The sequence below is a fragment of the Protopterus annectens genome, chromosome 1.part0 (assembly GCF_019279795.1).
Source record: "Protopterus annectens isolate FY-2018-M chromosome 1.part0, PAN1.0, whole genome shotgun sequence".
Taxonomy (NCBI): Eukaryota; Metazoa; Chordata; order Ceratodontiformes; family Protopteridae; genus Protopterus; species Protopterus annectens.
Window position 1 is genome coordinate 1,615,630,221 of NC_056725.1, and position 19,267 is coordinate 1,615,649,487.

At 39.4% G+C, this 19,267-nt stretch overlaps 1 protein-coding gene across 1 annotated transcript in view; it reads right to left on the bottom strand.

Annotated features, from left to right (window-relative positions):
- DDX47 (DEAD-box helicase 47) overlaps positions 1-9,552 on the bottom strand; it is a 596,838-nt gene extending 587,286 nt beyond the window's left edge. The window contains exon 1 of the mRNA XM_044073445.1: positions 9,206-9,552. Coding sequence (XP_043929380.1) covers positions 9,206-9,304 — 99 coding nt within the window. The 5' untranslated portion in view covers positions 9,305-9,552. The remainder of the gene's footprint in view (positions 1-9,205) is intronic.
- Positions 9,553-19,267: the final 9,715 nt, after the last annotated feature.

Sequence of the window (19,267 nt, forward strand, 5' to 3'; positions counted from 1 at the left end):
TCCGACCATAAGCTGATCACACTAGCCATATCGTGCCCCACCCCCATTAAGGAAACCATGGTAAAAAATGTCTCCAAAGCCAACTTCATGCTCAAGACAGAAGTGGTGAACTTCATGACACCCATGCAGATGGACAACACAGTTACGACTACTGAATCCTACACAATTGCACTTTATAAGCACTTACACGAGGGCATGGATCGTGCTATCCCAAACAAAACAAAGTTGCTATCCTCCAAAAAAAAGGAAGCTAATCTGCTGGTCCCCTGCCATAAACAAACTGCACAACAGAAGGAAGGAACTGTTGCAAAAGAGAGTAAAATCCCATGAGCTCCCTGGTCAACCTCAGTAAGAAGCTGCGATCCCTCATAAAATCCTCCAAAGCTAGTTACGAAAACAAAATCGCCACTGATTCTAAAGACACCCACAAAGCATTCTATAGCTATGTCAAGAATCTCAATGGCAACACTCAGATCTGCTCTGAGTTACGGCACAACAGCACTAAATATACAGACCCAACTGATATTGCCAACATCCTGGCAGATAGGTTCAGTGCTAACTTTACCCACCAACTTTACCCCCTTATCACCCCTAACTTTACCCACCAGCTTTACCTCCTTATCACCCCCTAAAGGGCCCATCTCTATACTGGAAGAATACAAAGTTCCTGTAATCACGGCTGCACAGGTAAGAACCACACTCTCCAAAGCCAAGAATACAGCATCCATGGGACCAGACAACATCTCAGGCTGCATTCTAAACGAACAACAGAACGAACTGGCACCCCACCCAAGTACCATGTTCAATCACAGCCTCACCTCAGGCTCTGTGCCCACTGAATGGCATACAGCAACAGTTATCCCACTCTTCAAAGGGGAAGCCACCACGGACCCCGGGAACTACCGCCCCATTAGCCTGACGAGCCTGGTCTGCAAGGCCATGGAAAGTATCATCATGGAACTTATAAACAAAGACATTGGTAATCTCCAAACTCTGGACCCCACCCAGTTTGGGTTTGTAAAAGGCAGCCCATGTCTCCTAAACCCGACAGACTTCTTTGAAGCAGTCACCAAAACCGTAGACGAGGGGTAAGGTGGTTCACACAGCCTATCTAGATCTTGCCAAGGCTTTTGACACCATCCCCCACTCTGGAATTATAGATAAACTCACTAAACTAGGTATAAATCCCTATGTCACAAGATGGGTTGCCAACTGGCTCACTGACAGAACCCACACTGTGAAAGTATGCCAACTGGCTCACTGACAGAACCCACACTGTGAAAGTAGCAGACTCCAAATCCGACTTCAGACCAGTGACAAGTGGAGTACCACAGGGTTCAGTCCTGGGTCCTCTCCTGTTTGGTATCTACTTCTCTGAAGTACAGGCTAACACAGAAGGTCTTTGGCTAATTAAGTTTGCAGATGACTGCAAACTAGGAGCAGTAATCAAAACTTTTAATGATGTGGACATCCTACAAAAGGGCCTCACTGAGACAGATGTCTGGTGCCAAAGCCATGGCCTCAAGCTCAATGCCAAAAAGTACACTGTCATCCCTGTTGGTAAAAACTATGTACCCATGAAATACAACAAAGGCGGTAGTATATTTAACACTGAAAGTGTGATGAGACCTTGGAACACAGGTGGACAGTAGTCTCTCCTTTGATAATCACATCGCCACAGTAGCCAGGAAATCCTTCCACGTGGCACATATCACAAAAGGAAAAAAAGAGGTCATTGTTACCCTTTACTCATCACTCATTAGACCCATTATAGAGTACAACACCCCTTTTGGTATGTACCTCACAAGACATCTACAACTGGAAAGGCCACAGAAACACCTCACAAAGAGGATTACCAGCCTCAAACAGATGCCCTACGCAAACCGTCTCAAACTACAGCTTTACCCCGTCACATATCGCCTACGCAAAAGGTGATCTCTGCCTAACATACAAAGCTATGTCAAACCCTGAGCTGTTGGACATGCTCCACTTAAAGAAATCCCAATCCCTCCGTGCTACACGCTCTAGGAACCTAAACCTTGTCACCACAATAAACAGAACATGCCGGAGGAACAGATTCCTGTCCCAGAGACTTCCCATAATCTGGAATAAACTACCTATTTATGTCAAACAAAGCTCCTCATTAGCACTCTTCAAGAAAAATCTTGATGACTGGATGGAAAATAGGAAATTTACCCCGAGGATCACTTCTGTGGCGCTGCTCGACAGTGGCACAGGAAAATAATTTTCTTGGGTGGCAAAAGCCAGGGTACCATTTTTTCTGGGCTTGTATAGGGCCTAGGGCTGATAGCCTAGTACCTACCTATGAATCAGGGCATGCACTTTGCCTATTTGGATCTTACTGAGTCTATCAAGATACATCCAAAACACCATGCTTTTGGATGACTGAATACCCATCCACTGAGGGAGTAAATTGCTTCTGCTTAAACTCACTTGCCCAAATGCTCCTCAACTTCATTAACTCCAATGCCCTGGACCAGATGGCTGACACCCCCATAAGGAGTGCCAGTATCCTGGACCTAGTGCTTACCAGTATAGGGACCACTGTAGCACCCCCCACTCAGAGGTCTTCCCTGGCAAGATTTGACCACAAATCAGTTTCATTAAGTATCATATCTGACCCTCCCCTAGCAGCAACTAAAATAAAGAAGTTCTCCAAAACAGATTATAACCTCTTATGAGATGGTATAAATAGCTCCTCTGCACCTCCCCTCACAGATGAAACTGGCAACTATGCAGAGTTTTACACCAATGTTTTATACAAACACATGCCAGAATCAAAACAAACTCCTCAATGAAGAGCAAGTCTGCCAGGTGGATAACTGCCATTCACAGGCTTTTATTGTAGAGTAAGAGGGAGCGAGCCCTAAACTGGAAACACTCCCTCATCAGCTTAAATCAATGATAAAGACTTTTTGTGAAGTCCTCCAAAGCAAACTACGAATCCAAATTAGCATCCTCAACAAAAGAAAACCATAAGGCGTTCTTTAGTTACATCAGTAACCTAAAAGAAAAGACCCAGATTTGTGCCGAAATGGTAATTAATATCACATATACTGAGCCTGTGGAAGCAGCTAACCGGCCAACAGTTTCTATGAAAACTTCAATTCCCTGACCTTGCCAGGCATACCCCATGCCATCCCCGCCTCCTGTCCCCTACCTTGTTTCTCTAAAAGAGCATGTCTCTAAGACCAGGAACACAGCATCTATGGGACCTGATAACATCCCAGGTTGCATCCTACATGGGCTTCAACAGGAATTAGGAACATCATTGGGTACTCTTTTCAATCATATTCTACGCACCAGCTTTGTCCTAGCTGAATGGAAGACAGCCATGTTATTCCCTTGCACAAGGGTGGTGCTTCCACTGAGCCCAGGAACTATTAGCCTCACTAATCTTATATGCAAGGCTATGTAGTAAATTATCATGGACCTCAACAACAAAGATATAAGTAATCTTCAAACACTTGACCCTACTCAGTTTGGATTTGTCAAATGGAGATCATGCCTGTTAAACCCAGTGGACTTCTCTGAGACAGTCACCAAGGCCCTGGATGAGGGGAAATATGTGCATACAGACTACCTAGACTTAGCCAAGGCATCTGACACTAGCCCCCACTCGGGCATCATTGACAAACTCACCCAGCTAGGTGCATACAAATGCTGCAGACTACAGCAGCTTGGAAGTTACTTATTTATTTGTGGGGGGGACCAAATGACCACTTTGAGATATAAAGAGGGATTCTGAAGCTACTCGGATCCTAGGTATCAACCCTTATAACATTAGATGGGTCACTAACTGGTTCACTGACAGAACCCATATAGTCAAAACAGGTGAAACCACCTCCAAACAGCAGACCTGTAACCAGTGGTGTTCCAAAGGATCAGTCCTGGGGCCTCTACTATTTGGAATCTTTCTCCCAAGTACAAGCAAAAACTAAGGTCTGTGGCTGACAAAATTTGCTGATGACTGCAAAACTGGGAGCTGTCACAGAATCTCCAAATGATGTCAACTTCCTTAAAGAGGGTCTTAAAACAACATGACTGGTGCCAAAATCATAGGTTTAAACTCAATGCAAAAAAAAAAAATGTTTATATATATATCTATATCTATATCAATATATATCCCTTTCAGCAAGGGCGATGTTCCGGATAATTAACACATCAATAGAAAGACCTTAAGTACGCACTCAATGGTGAAAGACTGGGGCACTCAGGATAATGACAGCAACCTCATCTTTGACCACCATGTTTCCACAGTGGTTAAGAAGGGAATTATATATTGCTCATCTCATACTTAAGGGCATTGCTTTCAGAAAAAATAAGTTATAACCTCCCTGTACTCTACATCATCAGGCCAATAATTGAGTACAATGCCCTTTTTGATATGTACTGCTCCAAGCACCTGCTGCAATTGGAGAGACCATCAAGGTTATTCACAAGGAAAATTCTAGGTCTTCAGCATCTGTCCTATGTGGACTGCCTGAAATCAATGTCACTTTATTCTGTTTCATACAGACTATTCAGAGGCCATCTCTGCCTTGCATACAAGGCAATCTCTGACCCGGATTTATTGGAAATGCTGCCTCTCCATAAGTCAAATGGTACACGGGTTACTCGCTCTAAAGACCTTAACCTGGTATGTGACATTAATAAAACCTGCTTGAGGGACAGATGCGTCTCCCAGAGGTTATCACACCTTTGGAACAGACTCCCACTTCATGCCAAATAGAGCACCTCATTGGCCCTCTTCAAATGCAATCTGGATGATAGGACGGTTAATCATACATTCACCACTAGTTTCCACCCGTGTCCTTCTTAGACAGGGGAAATAGATGCTGATCATGGAAATAAGGGTAGAACTTGATTAAGCTTGTAAGGGCCCTAGGGCCATTAGCCTAGTAACTTCTTACAATCCTATGCTGGAAGTATTACTATTTCTACAACGGACCTTATACTAGGTTAAAGTAAAAGAGAATTTTGTTTTGTGAGGGTGTTACACCACTATCTGAATATATACATATGGAAAAGAAAACCAAAACAGACATTATACAAGCAATCTCATTACAGGGTTTCTTTATGGTATGGATCTGATAGCAGACTTATTTTTAACAGTTGTATGTATGATGAACTTCACTGGTTAAATTTCCTTGTAATGATGACAGTGATGTACAGTAACTACACTCCACTTCTTGAGCATGGACAAATCTTACGCAGAGTGATGATATAAAGAACTATGGAATAATGGTCTCTCTCATGTAGCTTTACATCCATTAGTGAAATGAGTGACCAATTATACTGTACTCAATGCTTAAAATGTAAAAGAATTTGAGGTGTTGTAGTCATGACATAATGCAAAATCAGCTTAGAAAGCAAACCATTATCAAAACTGTCAGTGAATGGCATCAAGTCTAAAAGGTCAAATATATGCAACAATAAAAAGGCTAAAGTAAAAATACCTGCAATATAAATATAGAGAAAAGTAAGAACATTTTAAAATAATGAGAAAGACCAAAGAATAAAAGACTGATGGAACGGTACCAGGCTACAGACAGGAAGAGAGAGAAAGGTAGAAAGCAAATACAGTTTGGAACCACTATTCCAAATAGATATGCTGCACAAGAGAAATAATCTACAAGGTGTTAAGGGGACCAAACGCCCTCCTCCACACCCATGGTATTTTATGTTTTAACTTTGTTTTTTGTAAACCTTTTGGAACATGATAGAAGAGGCAGTTCTACAGAATTTTCTGGGTAACATTACCAGTCTCAGAGAGTAATTATAAAGACAGCCCAAAGGGATTATCTCGGGCAAATAAGTGGTGATCAAATGAGGAAATCAAAGGGAGATTCCCAAAAAGTAACAGAGTGATCAGATCTTGGCTTATAGATACAAAAGCAAATTTTGTTTTAAGCACTCTGTAAAAGCCAACTACTACTTAACTTCTCCCGGAGTGGTAGAGTTTGGTGGTTCAACTTTTTTTTTTTGCCTCTTCCCACACCTTGGGCCAAGAACCCGATGATCATGATCTGCAAAGAAGATAAGGATCCAAAATCATAAATCTATGAAATTCTACAGTTTTACAATAAGGGCTCTCCATGGGACTGTCAGGTTATGGTAGGGAGTTCTTGAATACAGTCTCTCTGTCTATTCTAGAGTCTTTGAAGGGATGACACAGGGATTCGTTCTCTCCCTTAATCTACTTACAATTTTCTTGGAAACATTTGGTGCATGCAAACACTGCAGACTACAGCAACTTGGAAGATATTTATTTGTGGGGGACAGTATGACCATTTCTAGATACGAAGAGAGGTTTTGAAGCCAAGTAGACCATTTCTGGACTGAAAATAAATGCAAAAATCAAAATTATATACATGTTTCACATCAAAGGACCATTAGTCTCGGATTAGGAGTGTAACATTTTCTATCTGTGGTTTCAGCTCAACCATGGGTTATACCAAAAGTTAACCAGTTTAAAACACAAGATTATGTCAGCAAAGTAAGAGGTGCTGTCAATACAGCAACCTCCAAGGTGACAATAAATGTCCATTCTTCCATTTATTAGGTTCAAAGGCAGCTACTAATCATGTAGTTCAAGAGACCATTGTAGACCCAGCCAAAATTCTCCAACTGCCCCAATCCAAATGTCCAGTAAAATGACAGCAAGCAGATGAAGACAGAGAATGAAACATTGTATCACATCAAGTAACCCAATAAGTGGATAAACTACTGTGGCATTTCCTGGATGCAGAGTTCCAGTAGGTTATATACAGAGGTATTCCTAGCAATACTGCAGTCTGGAAAATTCAGAAGTTGGAGACATGACTGAAGAACCAATTCAAACTACTGGGCTTGAGCCAAAAATCTGCATCAGATTCTGAGGCACAGTGAGATTCCTTGCTATCAAGAAGTTTCTTACAGCAGCCTACAGTGGGATAGATGCAACAGACTCTGACCCAGTGGCTCTCACATGGCAAAACTGGTAAATCTTTCTTGCAGTCTGGGTTACTAGGCCTTTCATTTACAGATGCACTGGATGGATAGCAGTGCATTCATTTTTTTGTACTTTCACTCTTAAGTAGGATGTTGGGGGGAGGGGCCTTAGTCTACTGCATGCTGCAGACTCGCTGCATACGTTTTGGAACTAGGTATTGCTGCAGCCATGTGTGTGTAAGAGACAAATCTAGGAAAGTCTACATCCTATGACACCGCAGGTATTGACTTATGTACTGTCTCTTAACAGGGTACGTGGCTTGTCTTAGAGACCCATTTTCAGGTACGACCCTGGGAACATTGGTGGGGTGGCGAATTTTGTTAGTCTTCATAGGTGCATTTTCACTCTGATATGCACTAAGTTTAAGTTTATGGTAGATGTAGAATTTAACTAGATGCCAAAACAGCTGTGTTTTCTATTTGCTTTGTTGAACTATAGACATAATGCAAGGCACTGGGGGTAGTCAGTTAATTTTGTTATTCAGTGTTGGATTTTAGTCACTCTGTAAACAAATTTGCCAAATATAAAAGCTCCCTAAACAGAAGTACATAAATCCTACATATCTAACTTGTATGAAACACTTACTTAGTTAATCAAAACATTTTGTGCAATATATACAAAATGGTCCACAGAAAAATACACACATATGCATATTATACAAAAATGCTCCACAATCCAAAAAATATACACTTTGGAAAAATGAACAGCGGAATTAGCATGTTTTACACTAGTATGCAATATCACACATTTTTAGCCCACACACACAAGCAGTGTGACCAAAGTCAGATACAAGGTTTAAGGCAAAGTAGATTTGGTAACTCAGCAACAAACAAAAATAATTATGGAAAACAAGCTACATTTATAATACTAATGCACAAAAAAATCTCTCACATGCATGTTTGCTACATAAAATGAGCAAAGACCTCACCACATTACAACTGCCGCTAAGCAGCAGCAATATGCTAATAAACTACTTTGCCAGTTACCCACCTTACGCACTTAGGATCACAAGGAGAAACTACAGTCTATCCTGGCACAAGACTGGGGAGATGGTTATACTGAAAAGTAATAACCCCCATATACAAAAATTTTACCAGCAATATCACAATGTAATGGCAGTGCCATTTCTTTTAACAAGCTAAATCGAACTTATTCTGTAGTGACTGACATTATGAATAGAGGACTTCGATGCAAAGTCAACTAAAATAAAATGGCAATAAAATATTTTGCATTCATAACACAGCTGCTACTAGATGACTCACTGTCAGTACGTGTTCGTTTCTAACTTATGAAATAAGATCTTACAATAGTAAATCCATTTTAATATTTACTACATAGTTACTCGTTTAAGAGGCAGCAATCATTACAACCTTCAGAAAGTTTTGTTTTCCAAAATACACTTTTATAAAGGGAGTCAAAGCCAAGCCAAGCCGCCCGCCCCAGCCCCCGGTAGTCAGCAAGTTTTAATTTAATAGGAATATACTCGCATCAGCAAACATAAAGTATAAAAAAACAACAGCCAGGTACTACTACATCTTATAAAAAGGATCAGACATTTAAAAACTCTTGCATAACGTTGTCCATTGACAGTTAAAACATTAACCTATTATTTCCAAAACCTGTAGTTTAACAAATGTGTAGTACTGCATGAATGAAATTCACAACATGCTCATATCATACACTACGCCCACTTGCAAAGCAGTATCACAAGTTTTGCCGGTTAAAGGGAGTGTGAAATATGACAACAACGATAAGTCAGTCGTTGTGGGTTCTTCTCTACAGCTCCAAGGTTCAGTTCTGCAGTCCAGACACTTCTTATGTAAGACTTGTATATCAACCCCCGTTGCAACTTACCTGGTTACATCAAACTGCAACCATCTGTGCAGTTCGGGAAGAACCGGTTTACTAAAGGGATCCGAAAACAACAGATCGCTTACCAAGTTATAAATATTTTAAAAGCGATCCCAAGTGAAAGTAAACACCTGGCGTCCGCTTGTTCTGAACTCAACAGACAACTCTGCAAAATGACGGAAACATCAGAACAGCTGAAAGTTTTACACCTGCAAGAAAAGCCCACAACTAACTTCAGTGTATTCGAAAAGTTTTCAAGTCTAACTGACGTATAAAATGCAGTTATGTTGCACTCCACACCAATATTCCACAAGTCTCTGTACAATGCCGTATCCTTACCAATTCTTTAAAACTAAGAACAGTGCAATCTTCTTCTTCTGTACTCTGATTCAAAACATTCTCATCAGATTCACGTTGCTCATTACTGACCGCCGCCATCTTGTTTACTTTTGATGCTCTTTCACCCTAAACGTCACTGGCACGAAAGTTCAGAGCTCGTAAAAAAGTACATTTTCTTTACCGCAGTTTCGAGAGTCAGCGGGAGGGTTACTTTTTAACTAAAATAAATATTATTTGTTCTTTGCATGCGAATAAAATTATGGTGGGCTAGTATCGTTGCTTTGTATTGATTTTTATTTTATTTGCTGATTATTTGCATTTCAAGCAGAAAGCTGAGCAGTGTTTTCTTTCCAGAGTCTGAAAACATAGAGTGATTGTTTATGTTAGGACTCACCAAGTTCCGCCCCCGGTGTTGAAGGCGGATATTGTAATTAAAATAAATTGCACCGCTCCCAGGCTTCACTCTCTAAAATAAGGAACACCAGTCTCTTAAAATGTGGAACACATGGGTAATATGTAGAACACTTACTAACCAATTCAACTAGGAAGCTCAAAGTATGGTTAAAATATGATGTAGTCTTCTTTCGGCTTTTCCCAGTTAGTAGGGTTACCACCTTTTCAAATGGCCAAAGTGGGACATTTTTGGTACAAACATCAGATTTTACAGGCCGACACATACCCACGGTCAGTACAAAAGTTCGAACTTAAATTTTTTGCCTAAATAAAAGCTTATTCTTGTAGCATTTTAGTTGCTTATTCTGTTTCTTATAACATTTAGGTATTTTAGATGCAGAATAACTGTTTTATGCAACTATTACATAAAATATAGGAAATAATTTTGTCCTAAAATCTCAGGACATTTGCCATTTTTACAATTTTGTTGTCAGGACACAACTGCCCAAAGAGGCACTGACCCTCCCAAAGTGGGACAGGTGGTAACCCTACCAGTTAGGGGTCGCCACAGCGGAACTCCAGTCCGCTAAAGATTGGTAGTTGATTTTTACGTGCCGAGTTACCAGCCCTGACGCACAACCTTTAATGAAGGTACGCCCATTCACGCATGTCTCCACACAGAAGACGCTCTAGCTGAGAATCGAACTGGACAGCGTCTTACTGTGATGAGACAACGCTACTGAAGCTCCACCACCACGGGTATGGTTAAAATATGATATTTTCGTAATTATTTTAATGAAATAATATGATTCAGTTCTGTTTACCATGGATAGCATTTAAAACAATCGCTAACTGAATGTGTGACAGACCCTTTCCGTGTGGAGCTTTGAAGAACATGAGCTTTTTAAGACCCCCAAATGAGGTACATTCCTCGGAGAGATATGAAATTTTATCATTTTAAGTTCTTAATGAAATGTCCGATATTAAAAAGGCAGATGGTTTAATGTCCATCTGAGTTACAATAATTAAGAGTTAGACTTGTTTTACTTCAGAAAATGTGTATTAACTTGTATGCTTTTGATTTTATCAATGTCTGAAGTTAATAGCACTAAGATTTTAAAAGTGTCCCTGATTCTGTTGAAATTTGTCCTTGATTGGTTGTGAGCTAATGCCCGATTTGAGAGTTCATATAGTTTTACTTAAACCTTCTTAAACTTTTTAGTCTTCAGAGAATAAAAAATAGTATTTAAAAGCAGCTACCCAACTTAATTGACAGCTCCTCAGGAATGTCAGCCAAGTTGGCACAGCCCACACCTTTGCAAACAACAATGGTGCATCCTAGTATAAACAATCACTGAACATTAGTCTGTCCATCTAAAAAATGTAGCACAATGCCTTTCCTATTGTGGAGCACATTAGCAAAATATGGAGCAGTCTATCTATCTACACACACACACACACATATATATATATATATATATATATATATATATATATATATATATATATATATATATATTTATAAATATAAGTTGCCCTAACAAATTAATATGACTCTGTATGTACCAGGGACACTAGTTAAAAAATTCTTAACACTTAAGTGTGTGACAAAACTTTTCCACATGGATCCTCAAGGAATGTGTACTTTTTTGACTCAAAAGGAGGAATGTCAGTATCTCAAAGAAGCTTAATAACATAGGTTCATAGATTAGTATTAGGCTGACTGCCCTTCTGGGCTATTTTAATCCTAGCAAGTGACCCTATGGGAGGATCAAACCCTGTACCTTGTGTTTGTAAGGTAAACACCGTAACCATTATGCCAACCACCTTTATTCAAAAGAAACCTTGATCATTGGATGTGAAATCACAAATTCACCCCTGGTCTGGCCCCTCATGTCTCTGATGGACAGTGGTCAGCATTTAGTAACTTAAATCCCCGACTGACATAAACCCCCCTCCACTTAAAACTTGGCTACCTGTTTACTACTGTAACAACCACCATATAGGCATACAAGGAACTCTGGGACAAAAACTGGGTTGAGTTGAACGTCTAGGCTTTTAAAGACCCTAGTGGTAATTAGCCTAGTATAAAACTATGAATCATCATTTTCACACAGCTTGAAACGTGGTTTCGGTGCTGACAGGTTTGATTGTCAGACCTCGACCATAAATACTGGCACCACACAACCCATACTGATTACCCATTTACCAAGTATACATAATGAGGGACACTTGAGAGGCATAGTGGAAAGACAGTATAGCTTTGTAAGTAATCTTACCATAAGAATAGATATTCAAGTAGATCACTTCCCCAGTAGCCTAAGTTATACGGGACATCCTGCTAAAGATTGCTGTCTCTCCCATTGACCTGCCTGCAAAGCTTTAAGACACCTTCCATGCTCTGTAACTGATTCCTACATAAGGAAGGTAGGAAGTTAGCTGCTGTGGTACCAAATTACTGAGCTTTCTTGCCCTGCAGAGTTTCACAAAACAGGAAAATGTCCCAAAGAAATAAGAATAATGTACCTTGTAAAAATATACCCAAAATCTGGGGGTTGGAGGGTGGGAGCAGCTACTGCAGCAGTCATCTGTTCAAAAGTCTGCTGTTGTAGTAAGATTACTTACACAGTTGTAATATGTTCTGTGATGTCCCCACTCTGGGCCAGTAATCAAAGAGCCTGAATCCTCACCACTGGCACTGGAGAGGGACGTTCACTTGGAAAAAAATGGATACACACAGTATTTCCAGATACAGATCTCTGCAGCAAGCACAATTTCCCTTAAGAGCACACAGGGAACACACTCAAGTCCAGGGTCTGGGTAAATTTTTCAACACAAGCATCTGTACAAATCAGTTTGATATATAAATGACATGTAATTCTGTACAAAATTCTAGATAGCTATGCTGGCATATGTTACACATCCACTGCCCTACTTCTCCTGGCATAGCTGGCAATACCTCACATTGTCAGATATTCTTTGTTAGATTACTGCTGCAGTAGCCTAAGCTATATGACATGAATACCAAAGTTAAAGAGCCTGGATGGAGGAAGGTGGGTCAGAATCCAGGAGCCCCTGGAGAATAGTCTTACCAAAGCTTGCCCTGGATTTGGAGTACGAGACCAATCTGTAATATTTGGCAAATGTGTGTACTGATGGCTAAGTTGCTATATCTACTACATTTCTAGAGTGCACCCTTTTCCAAAATGCCAGAGAAGTTGTAGAATGAGCCCTGAATTTTCCTGGAATGAATTGTTAGTGATGACAATAACAAAAGCTAATAGCTTGGGATACCCATAGGAAAATCATTTGTTTAGACACTGCTTATCTTTCTTTCTTTCATGGGAAATAAACAGCTAATCAGCTATCCTGAAGGTTTTGTTTCTCTCAAGAAAGTATCTCAGTCGTCTGTGAACATCCAGTGTATAGAGAGTCATTTTACCCTCATTTGTAGGCTCTGGAAAGAAATGGGGAGATGAATGGCCTGGTTCAAGGTAAACTCTGAAACCAACTTAAGAATAAATGAAAGATTAGTTCTCATGAAACCCCTAGTCCTATGAAAAATAAGACTGTTTACTATTAAGGCTAGTAACTCAGATACATGTCTGTCAGAAGTTAGAGCAATTAATAATACTTTCCAAAATAAAGACCACCAAATCTGTCTCATGCACAGGCTCAAAAGGAAGCTGTATAAGCTTTTCTAGCACAAAATAAAGATCCCATGAAAGTGCTACCTGTTTAATAGGGGGATGCATATGCAAAAAACCCCATTCTGCACTACTATTATGAAACATTTTTTTGAAAGTAGGGGATCTAAGGGCAGACATGCAGAACTGGCTGATAGATGACGCTTAATAGAAGACTAGGAAAGGCCAGCAGATAGCACACAAATACTGATGAATCAGAGGCATCTGGGCCCCAAAAAATGTATGTTTCTTAGAGTGGCAACATCCAGAAAATCTACTCCACTTCTCAAATATGGTTTCCAAATAGCAGCTTTCTTGGCTTCCTCTAATACCTGCTGCAAGTCCTCAGGGAAAAAATTGTCTACAGGGAATTAAAATTCTATCATCAAGGCAGTCAACTGAAGAAGGTGAATGATGGGGTGTGTCATACAACCTCTGTCCTGTGTGAGTAGGCCCATCTGAACCACTGGTACCAAGGCCAAAATGCAGATTACCATTATAATCTTTGGAGAGTTCTTCTGACTCAAAAATAATTTCAGTTATTAAAGGAAATGGAGAAAAGACATAAGAAACATTACAGACCTTGAAAATGTATCTATCTTCCAAGACTGAGTGCACGGAGTCCTGGAACAGAATGCCCTCAGCTGTCTGTTTTGGCTGAAGGCAAACCAATCTACTTTTGGTGTTCCCCATAGATGGATTAGTTTCTGGAAGATGCCTGGGTTCAATATCCATTTGCAAATGCCTGTACTGGTTCTGCTCAGCTTGTCTGCAGCAAAATTTCTGCTCAGATAGAATGTAAGTAGCCCTGGAGGGATAAATTGTGCTTAATTGTTAGATCCCATGCCACCATACTTAGTCTGCTGAAAGGATAAGATCCATTTCCTTCCTGCCTGTTTATGTGAAACTTCACATTGTTACTGTCTGTGATGACTAGCAAAGGAAGAGGAACACAGTAATGTTTCAGAGATTTGAGAATATGTAGAAGAACCATAATTTCTTTGATATGTATGTGTTTTAACTTTTCCTGCTTGTTCCAAAGAACCTGAACCCTTATTCTGTTGGGCATGGCTTCAGACATCTGTTGTCACTGACTGAGTAGTTGCCTGTAGTGGTAAGAGGAAGATCTGGGTTGACAGTCAATTGATGCACCCACCAGTCTCCATTTTCACAAGCCCCAGAACAGGAATATAAAAGGACAGGGGCTGTAGATGCTGAGTCCAGAGAGTTTTGACGAGCCATTACATTTTTCTCTATGAAGTCTGGCCAGAGGAATCATAAGAACAGAAGAGGCCATATATCATACAATTCTGAGATATTCCCAGTGAGGTGTCTGAAACAGATTGAAAAACTGCAGAACATGGGTCATTAAGACAGTACTTAGTTTTGAGGAAGAAAACATATCATCAGGTGTGTATCCAAAAGACATGCTAGAAGTATTATTTTGTGAGAAGAAATTAAAGAAAACATCTATTTGTTTACCAGAAATCCCAGCCCAAGATAAAGGTTCATTAATAAATCAAGGGACTTTTGACAATTCTCAAAGGATTCTGCCACTATCAGGCAGTCATCTAGGTAGAGATGTGAATGTTCACAAACTGCAGTGGGCCATCACTGAAGCTAGGCATTTTGTAAACACACTGAGAGCAGTAGACAGTCCAAAGGGCAAAACAGAAAATTGTGAATCTGGACCAGCAACAGAAACTTGAAAAAATCATCTGAAACCTTTGAGGAATGAAATATGATAATGGACTTTTAAATCTAAAGTTACTAGGGAGTTGCCAGGTGGAATGAGAGGTAACACAGACTAAAAGGATAACATTTTGACTTTTGGAACTTTGATGTGAAGGTTGAGAAAAGAACGGTCCTGAATGGCTCTCCAGGTTCCTCCTTTCTTTGGCACCAATACCATCCATGAATAAAAGTCTTTTCCCTTTTTGAGGGTGGGACATATATTCTGTTGTACCTTGGGACAGCATCTGATGGAGAGTAAGAGATGAGGGGTCTGATTGGAAGAGTGTTTAGATATCCCCTGAAATAAAGGAAGGGAGTCCCCTCTGCTAATGAACTTTGAGAATGATGCATAGCACCCAAGAATCCGAGGTTATGCATCACCAAAGAGGAAGGTAAATGCACAGAATGTTTGACTCTTCACAAGATTGACAGGATAGGGAGGAACATGGGATTGTGTACATAGTCTGCTTTCCTAGCTTGAAGTTGGGATTGAGAGGATGGACCCTTTTTCTATGATCACACTGCCATTGTCTTTCATAAACATACTTAGTGGAATATTTCTGGAAAGGCTTAAGTCTGTGAGCTGTAAGAAAAATGTGTACTTGGGGAAATGTCAGAAATAGTTCCAAAAGGAGAACTGAAAAATTTAAGTAACTCCTTGGATTAACTTTCCTCTTTCATCAAACTTTTTGAGAGCCTTCAGAAAGGAAAGACCAAACAAAACATCTTTATCCGGAGAAGAATTAAGAATTTCTGTTTTAACAGAGTCAGGGAGTTCTGAGAATGTAACCAGGCATATTTTCTCAGAACAAAACCCACAGCAGACACACCAGATACTGCATCAGCAGCATCATGTGCACATTTTAAAATATGTTTTGTGACCTGCGAAACAAAGTAAAAGCAAAGTCAAAGATGCCTTAGACTCTGAGGTAGGAATGTTAGCAATTAACGTCTGCATATTGCCAAAAAAGGCCAGGAGAAATCGAGACACATGAGTCTGACAGTTCACAGTTCTAAATGCCAAGGTGGAGGAAGCATAAATCTTATTACCAAATGTATCCAAAGCTCTACACAGTTTGTCAGAGGACAAAAGATTAGCAGCTGTAATGAGTATGAAAGAAGCGGATTTGGATAAGATAATAACAGCTGGATCCACTCTAGGATTAGTGAAAGTATGTGAGTCTAGGGTACCTTATATAATCCATGAGGTCTCCTGGGAAGAGAAGACCACATGTCAGGTGATGCAAGCTGCCAAAAAAGCATCTTCCAGGGCAAATAGTAGAGGAGGAACAGTGGACTGGCAGACAAAAGTTATCCTGTGACAAAACTTAATATCTCATCTAAGATTTGGAAATATCCTTTTGCACACAGTGAAACTTCATTTTAGTAATAGTATCCAAAAACGACAAACTTCCCATAGTAGAATCGAAGGAGTAACTCCCCTCAAAGTCAGAATCCCTCTAGCAAGAAGTGGAAGCCTGAGAAGCAGAATCCCAATGCAAGGACTGACCCTCCAGCTGAGAATCCATATCTGAAAAGGGGGAACAATCACTTCCTTTTCACAGGAAGAGACAAGTCTGTACTAATAGATTGAAAGGATGTATATAAACCTGTAGCAAAGTGCAGCCAATAATCTCTAGAAAGGGAGGAGAATATGCTTAGTCTTGGATTTCCTTTTTCTGTGAGAGCCTTCTTGAAATGAATGGTTATGTGAACAGTCCCTTCCATGGGAAAAACATTCCTCAGGGGAGTGTAACAGAGGAATACATATCAGTCCCTTCTCTGAATCCATTAAGCATGGTCCTCCCTTTCTGAATAAGGGTATCTGAAATGCTGCAGAGGACATATCAGCCTCTTGCTCCTCAGTGGCTTCCTGAGGAACAGCAGCAGTGGGACCAAGAGAAGAATATGAACAGTATAAGGAACAACTCATGGTCACAGTGGAGTCATTTACCAGCGGCAGAGTCACAGAATTTGAAGTAAAAATAAAAGCCTCCTTATTGCATTTCTTTTCTTGATGACTAGGAATGAAATGACTTACAAGGGCCTACATTCATAACAAAGCCAGAGAGGACACACACACGGAAAAAAAAAATGACATGAGGAGGAAAATACTCAATGCAATCTCAACACAGGTAACATAAACAACAAAAGTTCCTGCAAAATTGCCAGCAATACAAGAAAGCTCCTATTGGTAATAAAAATATCTAACATAGAAAAAAAATATTTTCCAAAAAGATATTTTGTGGAAAGCTTTAAAACAAAATCTCTACCCCTGAAAATATTTTCCAAAAAGATATTTTGTGGAAAGCTTTAAAGCAAAATCTCTACCCCTGAGAACACCAAGTATTCCTTAAGAAAAAAAAAAGCAGCCATGAAAAGGCCGTACAAAAAGAAAGTCTCCATACAGGAAACTACTACACCAGAGTAAAGCAAAATCTTACACTTGCTGCCATTTCTTTTTTATTTTTAAGAAATGTAAGATAATTCTGTATGGGGAATTTGTCTGTCCAGCGAAGAAAGCATAAATGATGGAAGACCTCCAAACTACTGTAACACTGTTCACTCTTTGGCAGCAAGAAAGTTTTGAAGTTTGGCACCATAGTTACTCTTTATTTCCTACATTCCTTATGCAAGCTGCTGTTTGACATGTGGCAGGTGCCCTAAAACTTTCAAGGCAAGCTGATCTATGTTAGTGCGTTCCATATAGCTTACACTACTGTAGCAGTGATCCAACAAAGAACATAGTTAAAAACACATGCTTATTCTAACTGTGTTATTTGGCAATAACGACAAACACTGATTAGACAATGGTAGTGTGTTGCTTAGAGTGTTACAGCAGTTAGGAAGCTTGACAGCTGCACACTTCTGCAACTTCCTAAACCTTCATTATAATGTATGGATATTTATACTAACCTAAAAGATGAGTCTGACATTTTTGTCACACTGTAGAAATGTAATGCAAAAAGCACTCTTATTACAGCACAATACATTTGGATAGCATTATTAAACTAGTGTGTTTTTTTACAAATGTGCTATGCTTTAATAAGAATTGTGAAGCAGAACACATAAATCACATTATTCATATTGTGCTATGTCGCTCATAAACCACTGAGTGCTATAGTCAGTCAATAATGCCAGAAACATGCATTCTTGTCAGCACTAAGGGAAAAACAAAAAACTAAATATTGTTCAGATCTGTCTTTATATTTTGCAGTGACCATTGTACATTTTTTTTTTTATTTTATGGTCAAACAATGAGGATTACAGTCAATAATGCCCCGAAATGCACAAAAAACAAAGTAGTATCCACCAGCATTGACTGAAAGTGCTCACAAAAACATTGAAGGTGTGTTTATTTTTTTAGAAAGATATTATCACAGAACTAATTAATTATACTATGGTACTGTCTCTCTTATTTGTATTTAATTGATTGTAATTCATTGTAATTTAATTAATTTATAAAAAAAGCTATGTTGTAGTGGCATTTTAGTAATATAAGTGTAAGTGTGACTTGTCCTTCCATTTTTTTTACCTTTTCCCTTATTCTTCAGGATACACTTTGAGGGTTATGGATTAGATTGTAATATGTGAACCAAACTGTATTTTTAAGACATCTTGTAATCTGGGCCATAATTGTATGTTAACAGGCTCAGCCTTTAGTTTTGTACTGAAGTGTATGCATCTTTGTCCGTGTCTATATGCAATTGCTTAGGTTATCAAGAACAGTATTGCTGACAGTGTCTTCATTTACAAATCAATATCGATGTCATAAGAAATGGGTAAAACAACATTTGCAGTAAGGGGAATGGACAAAGCCAAAGCTAAAAATATAATGGGGTGGTGGGCAAAGTAAAAAAAAAAAAATCACAAACAGTTTTTAATTATCATTCTAATTCAGATACAAAGTTAATACAAGGGCTTTTATAACAAAATGCATTTTCTGAATAAGAAGCACCAAACTCTGTCATTAACGTCAGTAATTTTACAACAACATCAAACATTTTGTTAAGTGATAGGGAAAAATTAGTCAAAATCAGGGATCTTCTGCAAAAACAGAGAGAGAGAGACAGAGAGTTGACATGTATGCATGAGGCAACTCCAGCAGTTCAGTTGATCAGGAGTTGTGCAAGCATTCTGTGTTGTGTTCTTAATCTGCAGTTTTGTCTATTTTATCATATTTTTGATGAAACATTTCTAAAGTTACCTATATTCAACTTACAATCAGTTACAAGTGTCATTCTCATGA